This window comes from Cydia splendana, chromosome 20 (genome assembly GCF_910591565.1).
Source record: "Cydia splendana chromosome 20, ilCydSple1.2, whole genome shotgun sequence".
In the NCBI taxonomy this organism is placed as follows: domain Eukaryota; kingdom Metazoa; phylum Arthropoda; class Insecta; order Lepidoptera; family Tortricidae; genus Cydia; species Cydia splendana.
The window spans coordinates 8734359-8754886 of record NC_085979.1 but is presented as its reverse complement, the minus strand read 5'-3'; the positions used below and the strand labels follow the sequence as shown (position 1 = coordinate 8754886).

Below are 20528 nucleotides of genomic sequence, written 5' to 3'. Positions count from 1 at the left end.
ATTTGGAATTTCGAATTTTGTAATAAATAAGACATCAGATACATGAGAACCTTTTCTACATAAAAATCTCCTAGTGAGTATTATATTCTTTGATAAAAATATATATTATAAAATATTTCAAAAATAAAATAAAATATAGTTGGTCAAGCAAATCTTGTCAGTAGAAAAAGGCGCAAAATTCAAAATTCAAAATTTTCTATGGGACGATAACCTTTGCGCCTACATTTTTTAAATTTGCCGCCTTTTTCTACTGACAAGATTTGCTTGATCAACTATATTATAAATATTATAATTGTTTTTGCTAAAATAACATTTAGTATTGCCAGCTTGCGTCTCCACCATAAACAAAAATACACCTCATCAATCCGGCTGTCACTTCACTTTACTCTATGGTTTCTGCTGCTGCCTTCAACAAACAATCCTTCCACCCATTTCCAGTGATTTTCAAGCCGTTTGCTGCAAATATCTAACAGAAATGACATCGAAAACCGAAAAGGACCGGGCCAAACAGATCCAGGACCGATGTCAGAACATATTGATGGTTATGCTGAAGGATGAAGACAACAAATATTGTGTTGACTGTGATGCTAAAGGTACGATGATTCTCAAGTTTCCTATTCGCTTTAAACTATTATTTACGACTTAGGTAGTTGCTTAGAAGGAGTAATAGATAGCTAGCTGACTGCTAGCGGGCCGTATCGTAATTAGGTCCTTGAACTCAGTAAACCGTGAGGTCTTCATAGATTGGAATCAATGACTCATGATATCCTTAAACAATTTAGTTATTATCAATGCCAGGTCTCAATTTACGTGCATTTCCGTCCGTCGACGTCGTCAGGTAATACATTACTCTGTTCACTGACATTCCAGTGTTTAAAGTCTTGATTTCTGGTACAAAATTCTTGCTAAAGAAAAGAGTCCATATTTGCCAGATGTTGGAAGTTATTTAGAGTATATGACATGTTTAAATTGATGAAAATCACAAAGTTATTACATTGTCACTAGCAAACCAATGTAATAGTTTAAAGATGGTTTAAATAGTATTTTTTTTAGCTTTTCTCCAGTGTCATGGTCATGGTCATTGAGTCTTAAATTAATTTAAACATTTTCTTCTTTAAAAAAAAGAAAAATGTTGACGGTCTTTCAGATAACTCCAATTTATGTTGCGCCTTGGGTTTGCATCCCTGTTGTCTGCTATATAAACAAAAGAGATGTAACATAAATGTTTCTGCAAGTCCTGATAACAAACCATAATGTGAATTGGTTGAAAGTGACTAATATTGCTACTTATGAATTTTACAAAACTTAAATTAAATATTGATTATTTTATTTTTACACATTGTTTCCTTATCTACTGATAAGTTACTACACTAGGAAGCTATTATGTTATCTATTAATTGTTTAAAGTTATCTCTAATACTCTTACATATGACAATCATCATATGTCACTGTATCAATGAGACTGAATAAACAGCCAGATGTTTTATAGCTCATATTTTATACAGAGTCCTCTGCCCAAGGGCCTTGAATCAGTTCTGCTTTTCAGCTCAACCAATTTAGATGTTATTTTTTTCATGTACAATCAGCAAAACCAATTGCTTAGCACCTCTAAAGTGCTAGGCTAATAACTTTGCTGACTGTACTTACCTACTACTTATTCTAGATATCAGATTTTTCATACAAACTAGGGCAAATCGCCAGTAACTGGCCACCCTAAACTAAAATGAATTTTATTCACCTATAAACAGAATTCATTTTAGTATAAGGTGGCTAGTTATTGAAGGCTGGCCAGTTATTGAAACCTCATACTAAAATTAATACTGTTTATAGGTGAATACAATTCATTTTTAGTTTAGGGTGGCCAGTTATTGGCCGGTGGCCAGTTACTGGCTAATTACCCTACCTGTTTTCAAAATTTTATCATCACAAGTGAAATTTTCAGAGGTTACCATATTTTAATGTTCGACATATTAAAATGACTCTTATATTGCGCCAGTGGCAACTGTCAAAGATTTGCATAGATGGCGCCAGTATAAGTTTCCCCAAACTCTGTTCTAAGAAATTTGAAATCCAGGTCATAAAACTCCAATTAAAAAAAAACTGAAATGTAAAATATTTATTTAAGATAAGTAGGTACAATAAACTTAAGTAATCTATATTTACAGACTCACTAATTTACTGTGTAAGGAACTTATCTTAACATGTGATGCAAACTCTGTATCGATGATCCCCGCACTAGGCAAGCCTGTATCGCGCGGAGGCCAGTAGTTCGTATGGTACAGATAAGGTAAGGTCGGTTGACACAGCAGTCAAGTGAAAAACTAGTATTTTATAGTAAAAAAACAAGAATTTGACACAATTCTAGGGATTGACAGGTAAACCTATGCTGGTGCCATCTGTAAAATACTTGGGCTGGCAAACCCCATTTGTCAGACAGATCTGTCATTTCAGTACAGAATAAATTCTGGTTTCATACAAACAAAGATGACAGACTTACCCCCTTATTCTGCTTATTCATAAAACTTTACGGGCCTGATTTAGTTAAATTATGTTTTATCCTTTTCTTACAAATACATATATCAAAATGACAGATAAGGACAAACTATTATTAGCTAATTGAGGTTTGTAGGGCGTTTATGAATAAGGAGGTTAATGTTTTAAAGTTTATAAAGCAATATTATTGTTTTTCTCACAAACTGCTACAAATTCAAACAAATGTGCCATTAAAAACATTTATTTCACAATGTTAAATAAAAGAGGAAATCCCTAATTACACTTTCCTGTCTTTAACCCCATTTGGGTTAATTTCATGTAGATTATGCTTCATATCATAATGTTTTAATGAAGTCAAGGTTGCAGTCCAATTATGATTGAGATCATGTTCAAAGTACATTAAGGGCAACCGCTAGCTGGTTGTTTGTTAGCTGGAAGGGTGAGCACTTGAGCAGGTTAACAAACAATAGTATTGATTTGGTCAAATTATGTTTTTTGAAAAACAAATTATAGCCAGCAATCTATGAATGTAGGATGATACCTTTGGATCCCATCCCCTCCCCCTGACGCAACCCCCCCATTTAGCATGAAATATGACCCGGTCGGTTGACAGTTTTTTTTGGGGAAAGTATACAATATAGGAAAAAAGTGTCAATGACTGAAATAATCCCTATTAAATTCTTAATAATAAAGGTTATATTAATTTTTTTGATATGATGCACCATATGCATGTTTTTGCTATATGAACATCGACAAAATTTAACCGTTGAAAAAGCTGGTTTTCCACATACAATTTCTTTCAGTACTATCACATACTATGTCATATTGAACTTCAACAAGTTAATACATGAATATGGTGAGTCTTACCAAAAAGTGGCATATAACCTATTTTGTTTAATATTTATTAAGGATTATTTCTTACCGTGACACTCTTTTCCTAACTCTAATACTTTTCTCAAAATTTAAAAAAGTCCCATTTTTATTCTTTGGGTATGGAACCCTAAAAATATAAATAAACGTAGTTGAATTGACAACTTCCTTCTTTCTTTAAGTCAGTTAATAACATTCAACGATGGCATAAGAAATCCTTAGACTCACTTCTAATGTATTCTCATCAGGTCACATTTACATATTGTGATGCCAAATGTGGCAGACAAGGGCACGGACTGCATTTCATTTCATTTATTCAAGATACATAATAAACTTACAGTAAAGTCACCAAATCGTTTACATGTTAATTCTTAATTCTAACACAAAATAAAAATGTCAAAAAATGTGATACATAACTACAAACGTCAGTGTAAAAAAAAATCAAATATAATTTAAAACTAATAAAAAATTCAAATAAAAAAAAAATTAGATACAAATTTATACACACAAAAATCATCAGGGAAATAGAGCATTTAAAATTTGGTAACATTTTCTGCGAAATCCACCAGCACTATCCGCAAATATATCGATATCATGACCCTCAACAGCCATCATATTTAGTAACGCCAGTGCCCTAGCCGTGGGCGCGTTATCAGCTTGCCGGGTGCGCGCGCGCAGCCACGCGTACAAGCGGCGGCGGCGCCGCGGCGGCATCTCCAGCTCAGGCAACCCTCGCCACGCAGGCACGTGCAAGCCCATTCGCTCCAGCACAGACGAATTGTTTATCCTATTGTTAATGATGCCATAATAGTGCTCCATTAACAACATTTTCCGCCTCAGTTCGAGAGTGTCAAGGCCTACCATCCCCGATACGAAAAGGGAGGGATATAGATAAGGGTAGTAACCAAAACACTTGCTATATAAATACCTTGCGAATTTCTTTTGTATTTTTTCAATCATAGTGATATACTTTGATTCATATGGGTCCCATGTAATAGCTCCGAATTCTAGTTTACTACGTACATATGCGTTGAATAGCATCAGCGCTACCCTTATGTTACTAAACAGATAAGTCATCCTAATAATAAAACCTAAAGTTTTAGACGCACTTTTACAGATGGTCATAATATGCTTACGGAAATTAAGTTGTACATCTAAAGTAAGCCCCAGATCGCGGATTTCATGAACCCGCTCAAGCTGGACCCCTTGGAGAACATAAGTAGAAGTAATGGGTGATTTGACTCTAGAAAACGTCATGACTTTGCATTTGGAAACATTGAAGTGCAGATTGTTTTTGACGCTCCACTCAGCAACGGCATCAATATCACTTTGGAGTTTAATGCAATCCTCGCTGTGTCCTACCTCTAAGCAAAGCTTCAAGTCATCCGCATACATGAGGCAAGTAGCCGCTCTTACAACGCTTGGCAAATCGTTAATCATGATGAGAAACTGGGTAGGTCCCAGTGTACTACCTTGGCTTACTCCTGACCTTGTATAGTATGGTTTTGACTGGAACCCACCGAGCCTCACGTACTGACTACGATCGCGCAAGTAGTCTGCAAAAAAGTGAATAAGCTTAGGCATGAATCCGAGCTTTGCAAATTTTTGCAACAATAGATCATTGTCCACTAGATCGAAAGCCTTCTTAAAATCGAAGTATGCCACATCAATCTGTCGACAACGATCCATTGCTGATGCCGCACAGTCCACAAAACATACGTGATTGGTAGTTGTAGATCTACCGCTACGAAAACCATGCTGAGCCTCATCGAGACTAGAAGAAATCTGTTGATTAATGCGCACATCTATGATAGTTTCAAATATTTTACCAAATACTGAGAGTATTGCAATGGGTCTGTATTGTGTAATATCCGAGCCGGCGCAGCCCTTTGGCACAGGGGTCACTCTAGAGATTTTCCAACACCGAGGATACCTAGCTTGCTTCAGAGCCAAGTTAAATATGTAGAGTAGTGGTCTCTCAAGAACAGATACACAGTCTTTGGCAATAAAAGGTGGGATACCGTCAGGCCCCGCCGCCGAGCGCGGTTTGAGTTTGCTAGTTGCTCTCCTTATCTCCCTCGCACTTACATCATCAACCACAACACAGGTCGCGTTAGCGTCGGCGCATCGTGCGGCCGCTGCCGCGTTCAGTTGCGGTACTCTGTTTTGGAAAACGGAGCCAAAGTACTCAGCGAAGGCATCAGCGGCCGCCTGTCCCTTAACAGCCCCATCTTTGTAATATAATTCACTACATGATTGTCTATCTTTACGCTTATTTTTGACGAAATCCCAGAACTTTGCTGGTTCATTACATATATTGTTTTCAATATTGCGAATATATTCTCTATACGCTGAGTCAATAAGTGTTTTGGCACGTCCCCTATAGTATTTAAAAAGTTCTTTATTAAATTCCAAACCAAGTTGTTTATATTTTTTTAAATGAAAGTACTTATCCTTTATAGTTTTAATTATCTCAGGAGTGTACCAACATGGATAATTGTATCGGCTATTATGAGTGCTGTTTGGCTTTTTCAGAGGCACGCATTGCGAAATGCATTCATTTAGTTTCAAGTAGAACACCTCCGTAGCCAAGTCTACATTATTAGAATTCATTACATCAGTCCAATCTATAGCTGCTATATTCGTATAAAGTTGTCCTAGGCCAGCTTTGCGATAGTTCCGTTCTAGTTGTACTAAGTGACCGGGCGAGGAGTGTGGGATCGGCGGCGGCGGCGGACAGCCCCGCGGTAGCGCGACCGTCACCTCGAGCGGCGGGTGATACGCGTCCGCCGGCACCAGCGGCTCCGCCTCGCCAGACACGCTAACTCTCTCCGGCCGCAGCCCGCTTAACACAAGATCCAATAAAATTTAGCATAATATCTTACAGTACTTACATTTACATGTAATAACTGGTGGAACAACATTAAGTTCATTCTATATTTTGTCTAAGAAGAATAACTTGACCCGTAAAAGTTTTTGGCAAAAATTTCATTTTTGGTACAAGCTTTTATTGCTGACTGTACTTTTCTTACGACAGACAACTAATACTCATCGAGACAATTCTAAAAACCCCTAACACAATTAGGTTGCGTTGTTTCATCACAGAGTTCCTATGGCCACCTCCTGTCTCCATCATGAGATCAGCTCGACGGTACCATAATATTGCATTGTCATCCGATTTATACATGCATGCAAAATTTCAGCTCAATCGGAAACCGGGAAGTGGATCAAATTTAACTTGCAAGATTTGATTACAGACAAGGGGCTATTCAGAAATTACGTCATTTCAAATTGGGGGGGGGGGGGGGGGTCTGGACATCGGATGATGGTAGCATGACGTAGGAGGAAACGGGGTCATTCGAAGCATGATTTTAGTAGGGGGGGGTGTCAAAAAACGACGACATAATTTATGAACAGCCCCCAACGGGAGACAGGTGAAACTAAAAAAAAAAAAATTAAAACTGTTTATTATAAATAAAATTTACAATATTTATGGACTTACTTAACCTATTATCTACTCGTACACTATAATAGATTATTAGCCAAGTGAGAGGTTTTCTTTTAGTTACATTATTGACGTTATTATTACTATATTTTAATCTAATTTATATAATAAAATGTGTATTTTAAAGCAAATGCTTTTGACTTAAAATTTCATAATTATGTTTATAATTTGATTTTTAGTGGTACAATGGATTTAAGGATTCTTACCTGTAGGCTATATATTCTTTGTAGGTGAGTTTTATGGGTTCTACCATAGCTAGATATCCCACTAACTAAATAAAAAAAAAATTAAAACTGTTTATTATAAATAAAATTTACAATATTTATGGACTTAACCTAATCTACTCGTACACTATAATAGATTATTAGCTAAGTGAGAAGTTTTCTCGTAGTTACATCATTGACGTTATTATTACTATATTTTAATCTAATTTATATAATATAATGTGTATCTATTTTAAATTTGCTTTTGACTTAACTACTTAATCAGTTCAAGCAGTACTTTTTTAACATTAGTTTCAACTTATGAGGCTTATCTTCTAAGTTATCTATTATATGTCTAGGAAGACTATTTAGGATGTGTGGCCGTAGGTTCGCCGTGTGGTGCCGGCCTATAGAATAGCACCAACCCAATTCTTCCCGTGGGTGCCGTAAAAGGCGACTAAGGGAAATATAACCGGGGGGTGGGCAGCAGCGCCCCCTGCAGTACAATTACTGAACTGCGATTCCCAACCCGCATGCCCAGCGTGGGGATTACGGGCATTACCCCCAAATGAAAAGACACGCCAAACGAAAATGGCCCCAGTTCCCGGCCGCCTCGCTATTCCTGGCCATGGCAGCGGCCACGGTAACGGCGGGGCAAGGGGTGCTAAGAATCCCCGGGCTACATTAGGCTGCCATTCATTACATAATTTGACCCTGGCTACGTTTAACGGACGCACTCTGAGGCTTGACCACCATCTAGCGCAGTTGGAAGTGGAGTTAGAGAACATTAAATGGCATGTTCTAGGGTTATGTGAAGTCCGTAGAGAGGGGGAGGACACCGTAACCCTAGACTCGGGCCATCTTCTCTACTTTCTCGAGGGTGATAAAACATCCCAGGGTGGTGTAGGTTTCCTCGTCAATAAGGCCCTCTCTAACAACGTTGAAGAAATCTCCAGTGTGTCGACCAGGGTAGCGTACCTGATCCTTCGGCTGTCCAAGCGCTACAGCATGAAGGTAATTCAGGTTTACGCACCGACCTCGGCACACTCGGATGATGAAGTGGAGGATATGTACGAAGACATATCCAAAGCCTTGCACAACACCACTAAGGCCCACTTCAATGTTGTTATGGGGGACTTTAACGGCAAGGTGGGAACCCAGACTGGCAACGAATCCCGGATAGGCCCGCATGGTTACGGAGTTAGGAATCACAGGGGGCAAATGCTTGTCAACTTCCTTGAGAAAGAGGGACTGTTCTTAATGAACTCCTTCTTGAAGAAACAGCCTCAAAGGAAGTGGACACGGCAAAGCCCCGACACTGTGACTAAAAATGAGATCGACTTCATCATAACGGATAGCAGGCACATATTCAGAGATGTCTCAGTGATCAACAGGTTCAATACCGGATCTGATCACCGACTCCACCGAGGCTCTCTGAATATCAACTTGAAGCTTGAAAGAAACCGTCTGATGAAGTCCACGCTCCGCCCTAACCCAATCCATATCATGGCGGGTACTGAGAAGTTCCAGCAGCTTCTCAGGGATGGTTTTGTTGCCTTGGAACCCACCGATGACGCTGACGAGACCCTACATAATCGAGGGCGTCAAATTCTGCGGAACGCAGCGGACTGGCAAGAAATCCAAACTCTCGGCTGATACCCTCGGATTGATGACAAAAAGAGGGAAACTACCCAAGCGACTTCGTCGGAGAGGTCAGACCTGAACAAACGAATAGCGAAGATGGTACGGCGCGACCGTCGGAGCTCCAACACACGCCTCATTGAAGAGGCGATAGAGCGAAACCGAGGGTCCAAAGTATTCACTCAGCAGCTTGGCAGGCGCCACCTGACGAAGCTTAAAACGCGCGACGGGAGGACCGTATTGTCGAAGCCGGAGATCTCCGCCGAGATTGAGGATTTCTATGGCCGATTATACGCTGCACATGCCCCTCATTCCCGACGAGACGACCACGATTCCAGAGCCACCCTGACACGCCACTACACCGACGAACTGCCAGACATCAGCCAAGACGAGATCGTGTTAGCTCTGAGGCAGCTTAAAAATGGAAAAGCCGCCGGTGAGGACGGAATAACATCAGAGCTTTTGAAAGCTGGAGGAGCCCCTGTGATACAGGAATTACAGAACCTCTTCAACGCCGTCCTTCACAGTGGGAGAACTCCAAAGGCGTGGAGCGAGAGTTTGGTGGTGCTCTTTTTTAAGAAGGGGGACAAAACCCTCCTTAAAAATTACAGACCCATCTCGCTCCTGAGCCACGTCTATAAGCTGTTCTCACGAGTGGTCACGAACCGTCTCGCTAGGAGACTCGACGAGTTCCAGCCGCCGGAGCAGGCAGGGTTTCGCGGAGGATATGGCACCATAGACCACATTCACACAGTGAGGCAGATTATACAGAAGTCCGAAGAATATAATCCTTTGTGGACTATGAGAAGGCCTTTGACTCTGTCGAGACCTGGGCTGTTCTGGAATCCTTACAGCGATGCCAAATAGACTATCGTTATATCGAGGTGTTGAGATGTCTTTACGAAGCCGCCACCATGAGTGTCCAAGTACAGGGTCAGCAGTCTAAACCCATCCAACTGCGCAGAGGAGTGAGACAGGGGGATGTTATATCCCCGAAACTGTTCACAAGCGCGTTGGAAGATATGTTTAAGACGCTGGACTGGAAAGGTAAGGGCATTAACATAAACGGCGACTACATCTCACACCTACGATTCGCAGATGACATAGTCTTAATGGCGGAGTCGCTAGAGGAGCTGAACCGGATGCTGGACGGCTTAGCTGCAGCCTCGCGACGCATCGGTCTTGGCATGAATTTGGATAAAACCAAAGTCATGATCAATGGCCACATTGATCCAATACCGATAGTCGTAAATGGTCACCTTGAAATCGTTTCCGAATACACTTACCTCGGGCAGATTCTGCACTTAGGTAAAAACAATTTCGAGAAGGAGGCCAAGAGGAGGATCCAGCTGGGCTGGGCAGCGTTTGGGAAACTACGCCGAGTCTTCTCGTCATCCATACCGCAATGTTTGAAAACAAAAGTTTTCAATCAGTGCGTCCTACCCGTCATGACCTACGGAGCCGAGACATGGACACTCACGGTAGGGTTGGTCCACCAGTTCAAAGTCGCTCAGCGAGCTATGGAGAGAGCTATGCTCGGAGTTTCTCTGAAGGATAGGATTCGTAACGATTACATCCGACAGAGAACCAAAGTTATCGACATAGCTCAAAGAATTAGCAAGCTGAAGTGGCAGTGGGCTGGCCATATCGCACGAAGAACCGACAACCGCTGGGGTAAACGTGTTCTTGAGTGGAGACCGCGACTCGGCAAACGTAGTGTAGGACGCCCTCCGACCAGGTGGGATGACGATCTGCGAAAGACTGCAGGCAGATGCTGGATGCGGCAAGCTGAGGACAGGGCGCTATGGCGCTCTTTAGGGGAGGGCTATGTCCAGCAGTGGACTACTATAGCCTGATGATGATGATGATGATGATGATGATGATGAGATATCCCATAATTTATTACAGAGTCAGCCATAGCCATGTATATTAGGCGGAGTGTATTATACGCCATTTTGTTTGTAAGTATTGTTAGATTACTGAATTCGAATAAAAGCTTGTAAAATGGGGTGAATTGGGACAAATCCGAAGCTTAAACCTTAATGAAAGTTTATTTTTAAATGTGGCACGTTGATTTATATATGTACTTGAAAAGTGTTCCGGTAGTATGAACTTTAGTTTATCAATGATAATCTGTGGTTTCGTTTCATAGATTTAACGATAAAGACAAAATAGCCAGCTCACCCCGTAGTAATAAAAAGACGTGTATATACAATATCATTATCTAAATAAATAAATAAATAGGTAATAAATATTATAAGGACATTCTTACACAGATTGACTAAGTCCCACGGTAATCTCAAGAAGGTTTGTGTTGTGGGTACTTGTTGTGGGTGTGGATATTCAATGTAATTCAATACCGATATGAGAATTAAGACAAAAAATTTGACGTGACATTTATAACTCTAATAGACGGAGAGCTAGCTACGGAAATACGTTTGCAATTTATAGAGCAACGAAATCCCTCTAGTTAGTGTGCCTATCATTAGTAATGAATTCGGGCGCCTGGCAGCTGTTCAGCGGTGGGTGTGAGAGGTGTCAAATAAATTGTAGATGTACAATTTATAGAGCTCTGAATTAGGTGTGATATAATAGCTAATTATGTATTTTATTCGAATATAACATTGCCATGCGTTTTAATTGGGGGAAATGTAGTGCCAGGTGACGTCCAAGACGCGCGAAAAAGTGCCAAGTTATCTCATTTACTGGGTCAAATTTTATCGTGTTTCGTTACCCAAAGGGTGAAAACGGGACCTTATTACTATAAGGTCCCGTTTGCGATCCCCTCTATAAATTGCACACCTTCAATTGTTTTTACAACCCCTTTGTTGCCCAACCACTCCCGCACCCACCGCTGAACAGGTGCCAGGCGCCCGGATTAATTAATAATGATAGTATGGCACACCAGAGGGATTTCGTTGCTCTATATATTGCAAACCTATTTCCGTAGCTAGCTCTTAGACCATAATAAAATGTATCGAATATTGGTTACAGGACCGCGCTGGGCGTCATGGAACCTCGGTATATTCCTGTGCATCCGCTGCGCCGGCATCCACCGGAACCTGGGCGTGCACATCTCCAAGGTCAAGAGCGTCAACCTTGACTCCTGGACCCCGGAGCAAGTGGTACAGTATATCAAGTTATATACACTCTGTTTAGCCTAATAATTAGAGCGTTCCTTGCGTTGTCCCGGCATTTTGCTACGGCTCATGGGAGCCTGGGGTCCGCTTGGCAACTAATCCCAAGAATCACTAGTTTTACAAGTTAGTTTTTACGAAAGCGACTGCCGTCTGACCTGCCAACCCAGAGGAGAAACTAGGTCTTATTGGGATTAGTCCGATTTCCTCACGATGTTATCCTTCACCGAAAAGCAACTGTTAAATATCAAATGATATTTCGTACATAAGTTCCGCAAAACTCATTGGTACGAGCCGGGGTTTGAACCCGCGACTTCCGGATTGAAAGTCGCACGCTCTTACCGCTAGGCCACCAGCGCTCTTATTATTATTATTTTTTATGCATTTATGTATGGTGTGAAGTGATTAAAGGCCATAGGAACTATTTAAAGGAAACTTCGATCGGCGATAATTTTTAGGGTTCTGTACCCGATGGGTAAAACGGGACCCTATTACTAAGACTCCTCTGTCCGTCTGTCTGTTACCAGGCTAACCTCATGAACCGTGATAGTTGACATCTTCACAGATGATGTATTTCTGTTGCCGCTATAACAACAAATACTAAAATCAGAATAAAATAAATATTTAAATGGGCCTCCCATACAACGAACGTGATTTTTTTGCCGTTTTTTGCGTAATGGGATAACCCTTCGCGCCTACATTTTTCTAATTTGCCGCCTTTTTGTACTGACAAGATCTGGTTGACCATCTATATTTTATATTTTTTAAGGATCTCATGCGTGTACATACAGCTTATACTGCACAATTAAATTGAATGAACGAATATTGAATGGTACCGAATAGCAGAATAAAGGTGTGCCTTTGACATTAAAAAAAAATAATTAAAGAGGGAAATTGTTTTTGATGTGAAGGTTCGACTTGCGTGATGCTTGATGATGATGATTAATTAATTATTACTTTACCTTATTTCCTCGCATGTTTGGAGAAAAGCACTATATATATGCCTCGGCAGGAAAAGCAATTCGTGGATTCGTCTTCTTTTTCGGACGACGCGAAGCGGAACCGAAATCGAAACTCATCGAAGAATTGCCATTTCCCGGCCTCTGCAATAATATACTATTTCTCAAAAATGGACGGCAAAGTCGACTTTGCCGTTGAAAAAATTGGTCGCGAAGCGCGTAGTTTATGGTCAGTCAAAAATTAAAAAGTTAAGAACATTGCAGTCTTGATTTTGGGACTGCAATGTTGCATACAAATTCCATTATTTGTCGTGTTCCAAACTTTTTAAAAGTTGAAATGGCCATATCAAATGAAGGCACAGGCCCATTAAACAGCCAAACAGATAATTAATACTTATAATTATAATGTTGGTACCGCGACTATTTAGCTGTCTCAAATAGGTTGACGTATTTTCGGCAGAAAAATACACTTCTATTTTTTAATAAAAAAAATGAAAAGGCGGCAAGCAAACTTTTTCAATTGTTTCTACTTTTATCTGTGAAAATAATATATATACGTAAGAACGTTGCTTTTGTAAAATATTTCTATTATACTTATATTTCTTGCACCATTTTTGAGAAAAGCACTATATATGACTCGGCTGGAAGGCTACTTGCTGGCTTCGGATTCAATTAAACGGACTCCCAAGGTCGTCCGTTTAAAACGAATCCTCAGCCTGCAAGTAGCTACTTCCGAGCCTCGACAATAATGTACTATTTTATACCAGGTATCCCTCCAACAAATGGGTAACTCCCGCGCGCGCGCCGTGTACGAGGCCAACCTGCCGGACTCGTTCCGGCGGCCGCAGAACGACTCCTCGCTGGAGGCCTTCATCCGCGCCAAGTACGAGCAGAAGAAGTACATCGCCAAGGAGTGGGTGCCGCCCAACCCGCCCAAGGTCAACTGGTCAGTATTATTATATCATACTATATAGTTCGTTTTTTTTAGCATTAGAAATAAGGTAAACAATCTTGACGGGTCTTGATGGCACGTGGGCGGAGGTCGGAGGATCTTGAGGGAATCGGAGAGAAAACAGCGTGTGCTTCTTATCGTGTTTATTTGGAAAGTGTAAGAGTACATCACAAATTAACTAGCCTAAAATAATTAAACTAATAACAGCACCACCTATGCACTTTGTAGGGAACTAAGTAGGTAGGTACTTACGTTTATGTAGATCATTATTAAAAAGTATGTAAGAGGTGAGATAGATGGCGCTGTTAAATTTACAATTTAACAGGTCTTTTAATTGAAAAACACGTTTTAAAAATAAGTCACGGCAAATATGTAACAATTGTGTCGCTTAACTTCAAACTCGGGTAAATCCATTCGACCCTCTCAGCAAATATCTACCCTATTACCTTTTCTTAATACCATAATCGCATAATCTGACAGATGGATTTACCCGAGTTCAATCCGAATTCAATTATGAATCTAATACGATCATTTATATTCTTCTGCTTTCATAAGTAATAGTTACTGATTTTTAAAAAGCGTTTTTCAATTAAAAGACATGTCAAGATCGCTTACCTTCTTTCTAATGCTAAAAAAAACGAACTATAGTATAGAGAAAAAAAAATACATACATAGAGTGCTCTGCTCACTCCATACATCAGTTTTAGTACCAAAACGACTATTATTTTCGTAGTCGACAACTAGCATCGAGTAGCGGAATTATCAGTACTGCTACTCGTACTTGACAATAGATGTTCCGACAACCGAAAAGTCTACTGCTCAACAATTTTCAGCTGATATTATAACCGGATTAACCGGAACTCTATTTTCAACTCCTGTTTTTAATATCAGTTGTCAATTATTGTTCAATACAATTTTCGTGAGTCGCGACACTAGAGAATTGTAGTATCAAGTAGTGGTACTGATAATCCCTCTACTCGACTGCGAAAATAATAATCGTTTTGGTATCAAAACTGATGTATGAAGTGAGCACTCTATTCTTACGCACGGGTAAACCTTAACAAAGTATACACCTAAACCTTCCTCAAAAATCATTCTATTGATAGGTGGAAACCGCATGAACATCCGTTCAGTAGTTTTTGAGTTTATCGCGAACATAAAAACAGATAGACGCGGCGGGGGCACTTTGTTTTATAATGTGTAGGGATAATAGCGTGGTATTGAAGTTACGTGGGTCTAATAGACGTGATAGAATTATGTTCGATGCATTGTACATCCGCCTTAGTGAGACAAATCACTTCGTGCGAATAAGTGGTATGTCAAGAATCTATACTTTCTTGTTGTATCCATTTCTACGTATGGACACATACCTAAACGTAAGGACAATCGAACGTAATATGATAAAATATGACTTGTTGATGAAGTTGGAAGCAGGATTACAGACAAGACAGTATCAACTACATAGTGGTGGCCAAATATATCGGGACACATTACAATATATTTGGCCACTTTGATGCTGACTGTACATCGCCTGCACTCAGTTCGTTCAGCTTTAGTTCAATTCTTGAGAGCTTGCATTGCGAGCAGAGACTCACGCAAAAAAAAAAACTTAAATAGGGTAATTCGCCAGTAACTGGCCACCCTAAACTAAAAATGAATTCTATTCACCTATAAACAGAATTCATTTTAGTATAAGGCAGCTAGTTATTGAAGGCTGGCCAGTTATTGAAACCTTATACTAAAATGAACTGTTAATAGGTGAATAGAATTCATTTACCATGCATCATGCTGAGATGGGACCATTTCGTGACACTTTATTTTTCACTATGTTTTTTCAATGTATGTCTGTTGTCTGTGTGTTTACGAATAAAAAACTATTCTATTCTATTCTATTTGTTGGCCAATTACTAAAACCGGCCAGTTACTGGCGAACTACCCTACTTATAAAAAATATTAATTTCAGGGACAAGGAGATCGATGAGGAAATGGAGAGGCAAAAGCGGAAAAAGAAGTCGACCTCGTCGGGACTGGGCCCTCTGCCCGCGCCCACCAACGACAAGAAATACAACGTAAGTACAACAAGATATTTTTTTGGAAGTAAAACGCCCTAGAGCAGAAACGTATCACTTTCTACCCGCTTCATAGATTCTTCTTCTTCTTGCTCGTTTCGTCATGACTGATGATGGCAATCGTTTGAGGTTGTTACCTTCACCAACGCACTTCACCAATTAATTTAAAAAAAATTTAAATTTTATTTGGCATATTAACTTTGTATTCAACGGTATATAATACAGATTTCTCCAGGTTATTAAGGTAGATACGCACCATTTCCCCAACAAAGTAGACCTTTCTTGTGGAATCCCCACGATTCTGCATCTGTACTTTTCCATGTCATCCCTTCCCCCATTCACCATGCCTAGTTGCGGTTTTCATCGCTATTACCTGAGCCGCAAGCCATAACAAAACGTCGTTCTACAGTAATGGCATATTTGTTTTACAGAAATCGGACGTAATTCCGAGCATACCAAAGCCCAAATCATCGGTCAGCCCCAAGCTGGGCCGGAGCACGCCCACAGCCCAAGCGGAGCCCCCCAAGCCCACCAGCTCCGCTGACCTCCTCGGCCTGGACACCTCCAAACCCGAAGCGAAGCAAGATGACATCTTCTCCAGCTTCTTCTCCGCTCCTCAAGAACCCATCGAGCCTCCTAAAGAAGTCAAACCGGACTTGAAGACCGAGGAAGAAAATTTCTTCAAACAGCCCGCACCGACTGAAAAGGAAAAGAACAAATTAACTAAAGATAGTATCCTAGCTCTATATAGTAAGACTCCTTCTAATTTAGGCAGCCAATTCAATCAGCAAAGCTTCAACGCGCCGGCGCAGAGTCAGTTCAACCAAAGCTTTAATCAACCAGCTCAGTTCAATCAGCAACCAGCTCAGTTCAATCAGCAACCAGCTAATCAGTTCAATTCAAGCAATTTTAATCAATCACAGTTCCCTCAACAGCAAAATCAGTTCGGTTTCGCTAACGCGTTCCAAACGCAGCCTTTCAACAATGCGCCTCCACAAAATGGGTTGCAACAGGCACAGCAACAACAATTTAACCAGTTTCAATCGATGCCCGGCCAGTTTCAACAGCCCTTCGGACCACAACAACAATTCAACTCCGCCCAGCAAAGTTTCCCTCAAAGTAACCAATTGTTCAACCAGCCTCAACAACAGCCGTTGTCTCAGCAATTCGGCTCCTTAAACTTAGGCCAGGGTTTCTCTAGCGCGTTTCCGAACGCCAATGTTGCCAGCAATAGCACTTGGCAGTAACTTGTTTTTAGAGACGTTCCTACACGTTATTTTTTTTATGTGATAGTTTGTTTTATCTATGGAGCATTTGTTATCTGTGCAAAGGAGCCGATTTCCTTTCGATTGTACTGGAGGACAATAATATGGATACACGTAGTCGCGAATTTGCCGTAAGCTTGAATTCATTAGCTCGTTATATTGCTATTAAAGACATGACTAACTCAAAAATGCTCTGGATATAATTAAATGTCAGATAGTACGCAACGCGCTCGAGAACAGTACTCTGGAAAAAAAATATGCTTGTCTGTAAAGTCGGTTTACGGATGATAATTTTGCGTGATAACGTCATAAGAAACCGTGGCCGTAACGTTACCATGGAGATCTGTCCACAACGTGACCATGGAGATCTGTCCACAACGTGACACTTTTTCGTGCATGCTACCGGTGTTCATCGATTTATGAGACGTTATCACGTCAAAAAAAAGATTCTCGAGAGATCTAAAACATATCGTGTCAAGCGACTGTCATCTGGAGTATTTTTTCATGTCCTTTAATTTAGTTGTCTCTAACTAATCGGTAAATTCGCATATTGTCAAAGATTGTAAATAATAACAAGCAAACTTACTTTTTAATAAGAGGTGTAAGTATTGGTCCTATTTAATTTGTGATTCACATTAGACGTGTCACATTTCTGGTTAGCACTTTGAATCTAACGCACTGTATATTGTGTTCGTGTATTTAAACTAATTAATGTAAATTCTGAAGGTACTCTAATTGTTTAATATTGAATACCTACACTTCGTTTACTTACATCAGATTTGCCTAGATACTTAGATTCAGTATTGGGATAACTATGGGAAAGGAGTTATTTAGAAACTCGCAAATGTCTTCTAAACTTATAATAAATCAAAACGTTTAAATGTTTTCATCAAATATTGTTCATCTAGATTTTTTATAAATAAACATATTGCATATCTAATACCTTTAAACGAGCAATTCTTGTTTATTTAGCAATATTTCGGGGATCTCGGAAACGGCTCTAAATATTTCGATGAAATTTGCTGTATTGGGGTTTTCGGGGGCGATAAATCGCTAAACGGTTTTATCTCTGGGAAAACGCGCATTGTTGAGTTTTTACATGTTTTCCGAGCAAAGTTCGGTCTCCCAGATCGAGGTTCGGTCTCCCAGATCGAGGTTCGGTTTTTGAAATGATCCCCTTTTCCGAAGTTAACCCAATACATATTGTGATGACTACTAGCATTTCTTGAGAGGCATAATTTGAAATGATCCCCTTTTCCGAAGTTAACCCAATACATATTGTGATGACTACTAGCATTTCTTGAGAGGCATAATTTGAAATGATCCCCTTTTCCGAAGTTAACCCAATACATATTGTGATGACTACTAGCATTTCTTGAGAGGCATAATTTGAAATGATCCCCTTTTCCGAAGTTAACCCAATACATATTGTGATGACTACTAGCATTTCTTGAGAGGCATAATTTGAAATGATCCCCTTTTCCGAAGTTAACCCAATACATATTGTGATGACTACTAGCATTTCTTGAGAGGCATAATTTGAAATGATCCCCTTTTCCGAAGTTAACCCAATACATATTGTGATGACTACTAGCATTTCTTGAGAGGCATAATTTGAAATGATCCCCTTTTCCGAAGTTAACCCAATACATATTGTGATGACTACTAGCATTTCTTGAGAGGCATAATTTGATGACGCATGGTTGGTGCCTTTCGTTATCACAATGAATACTTAAATATAATACTTACCTACACATGTTATTCGGTTGGCGGGTCTGTGGTTCATATGTTGATCAATTTCAATACAAGTTTGAAACACGAAAAGGATCCAATCTACAAAAAACTGTCAAGGGTTCATCCACATATTACGTCACAGCAACAGGGGGAGGGGGAAGGGTAACTTCCATTGCCATTTAAAATACTTTTCAGGGGAAAAGTCAACGCGCAATCATGCGCTAAACACGGCCTAGACAACATACCAATCGCTAACGCTCCGTAGCGAACGAAACGCAACTGTCACTGTCACACTAATATGGAAGAGTGATAGAAAGACAAAGTGATTCGATGGCAAAGCGCAAGCGATTGTCACCTTGGCTAGGCCGCCAGTTCCTTGCTATTATTATCAGATCGACCCACCTTAACCAAAATAAAATGTGTAGGTCTGTATTTTATAGAATAGATTAATAGTTTATTTTTTAAGTAAACTTCGAAGTTAAGAACCTATTAACCTCGTCGTCTTAAAATTGTAAAGTCATTATTGTACTTCTAAAATCGCCCTGTTTGAGTGTCACCAACTTGTATAAAATGCTTATAAGTCAATTTATAACAGTTAAAATTTAGTTATGTTATGACATAATCCTAAACTATTACACTTGAGGAAATGGCAATTGCTCAAAAATCTGCTGTCCAACAGGAATCTCGGGATTAGGTAGCCATACGGATTTCGTGCTTATAAAACTTGAAAAAAAATTCGAAATCTTACAATTCATGAAATTTTTGTCTCACACAGCTAATCTGTGAAATGATTAGTCGCCCGCGGTATTTCCGGACCGATACGACTTCAAAAACAGAGCGTACTCCCATCTTAAATTCCGGCAACGCACTTGCAACCCACTGGTGGTGCAGGTCTCCATGGGCGACGGTAATTGCTTACCATCAGACGATTCGTCTGCTCGTTTGCCTCCTATACAGGGTGGCCAAAAAATAAGTGCATTCCCGTTGCCAGGGAGGTTTTGGGATTGTACTGAGCAACTTTTACTATAGGCCTAACCCCGAATCGTGAAAAAAAAATTTGGCTGTTTCATACATTTTGCCTGGTCTAATTTTTATGGGAAGGTAAATTTTTTTTCGCGTTTTCGGGGTTGGTCCCTTAATAAAAGTTGCTCAGTATAATCCCAAAACCTCCCTGGCAATGGAAATGCACTTATTTTTTGGCCACCCTGTATATCATCCTCATATATCATAACATAAGTTGGTAGCTCAGATCTCGGGTATGATTAATGATTATTAGTTTATAGGTTCGATGCTATGATGTAATTTAATTCAGTATTTGAGTCCATAATGTTTTTATATTTATTTTATAAATTGGTTTAAATAAATTTTATTTACAATTATTTTCGACTGAAGTCACTATTTTTCTTGTAATTTTAATATTTTAATGTAATGCAGGTCGATAAGACTGATGTCTCACACAGTTGCTTTGAAACAGGGTCGTTGGTTACACTTTTTGCACAAAATACCGTCGCCACCAGATATGTCGGAGCGGCCGAGGCGCTCACAAATATCTGAACACGCCTCTATTGTCAGGGCGTTAGAGTGCATGTTCAGATATTGTGAACACGTTGGCCGCTCCGATATATCTGAAGGCGACTCTACATGTTTCAATATGAAATAAAAATGTAGAATTTTGTGCAGAGTGTAGCGTTGTATAAAAT

The 20528-nt window shown here is 39.9% G+C and overlaps 1 protein-coding gene across 1 annotated transcript; it reads left to right on the top strand.

Annotated features, from left to right (window-relative positions):
* The first annotated feature begins 338 nt into the window (after positions 1 to 338).
* LOC134800745 (stromal membrane-associated protein 1) lies at positions 339 to 19401 on the top strand. The gene is made up of 5 exons (XM_063773284.1): positions 339 to 593; positions 11707 to 11837; positions 13576 to 13754; positions 15724 to 15829; positions 16261 to 19401. The coding sequence occupies exons 1-5, from the start codon at positions 476 to 478 to the stop codon at positions 17074 to 17076; spliced, it is 1350 nt and encodes a 449-aa protein (XP_063629354.1). The 5' UTR covers positions 339 to 475; the 3' UTR covers positions 17077 to 19401.
* Positions 19402 to 20528: the final 1127 nt, after the last annotated feature.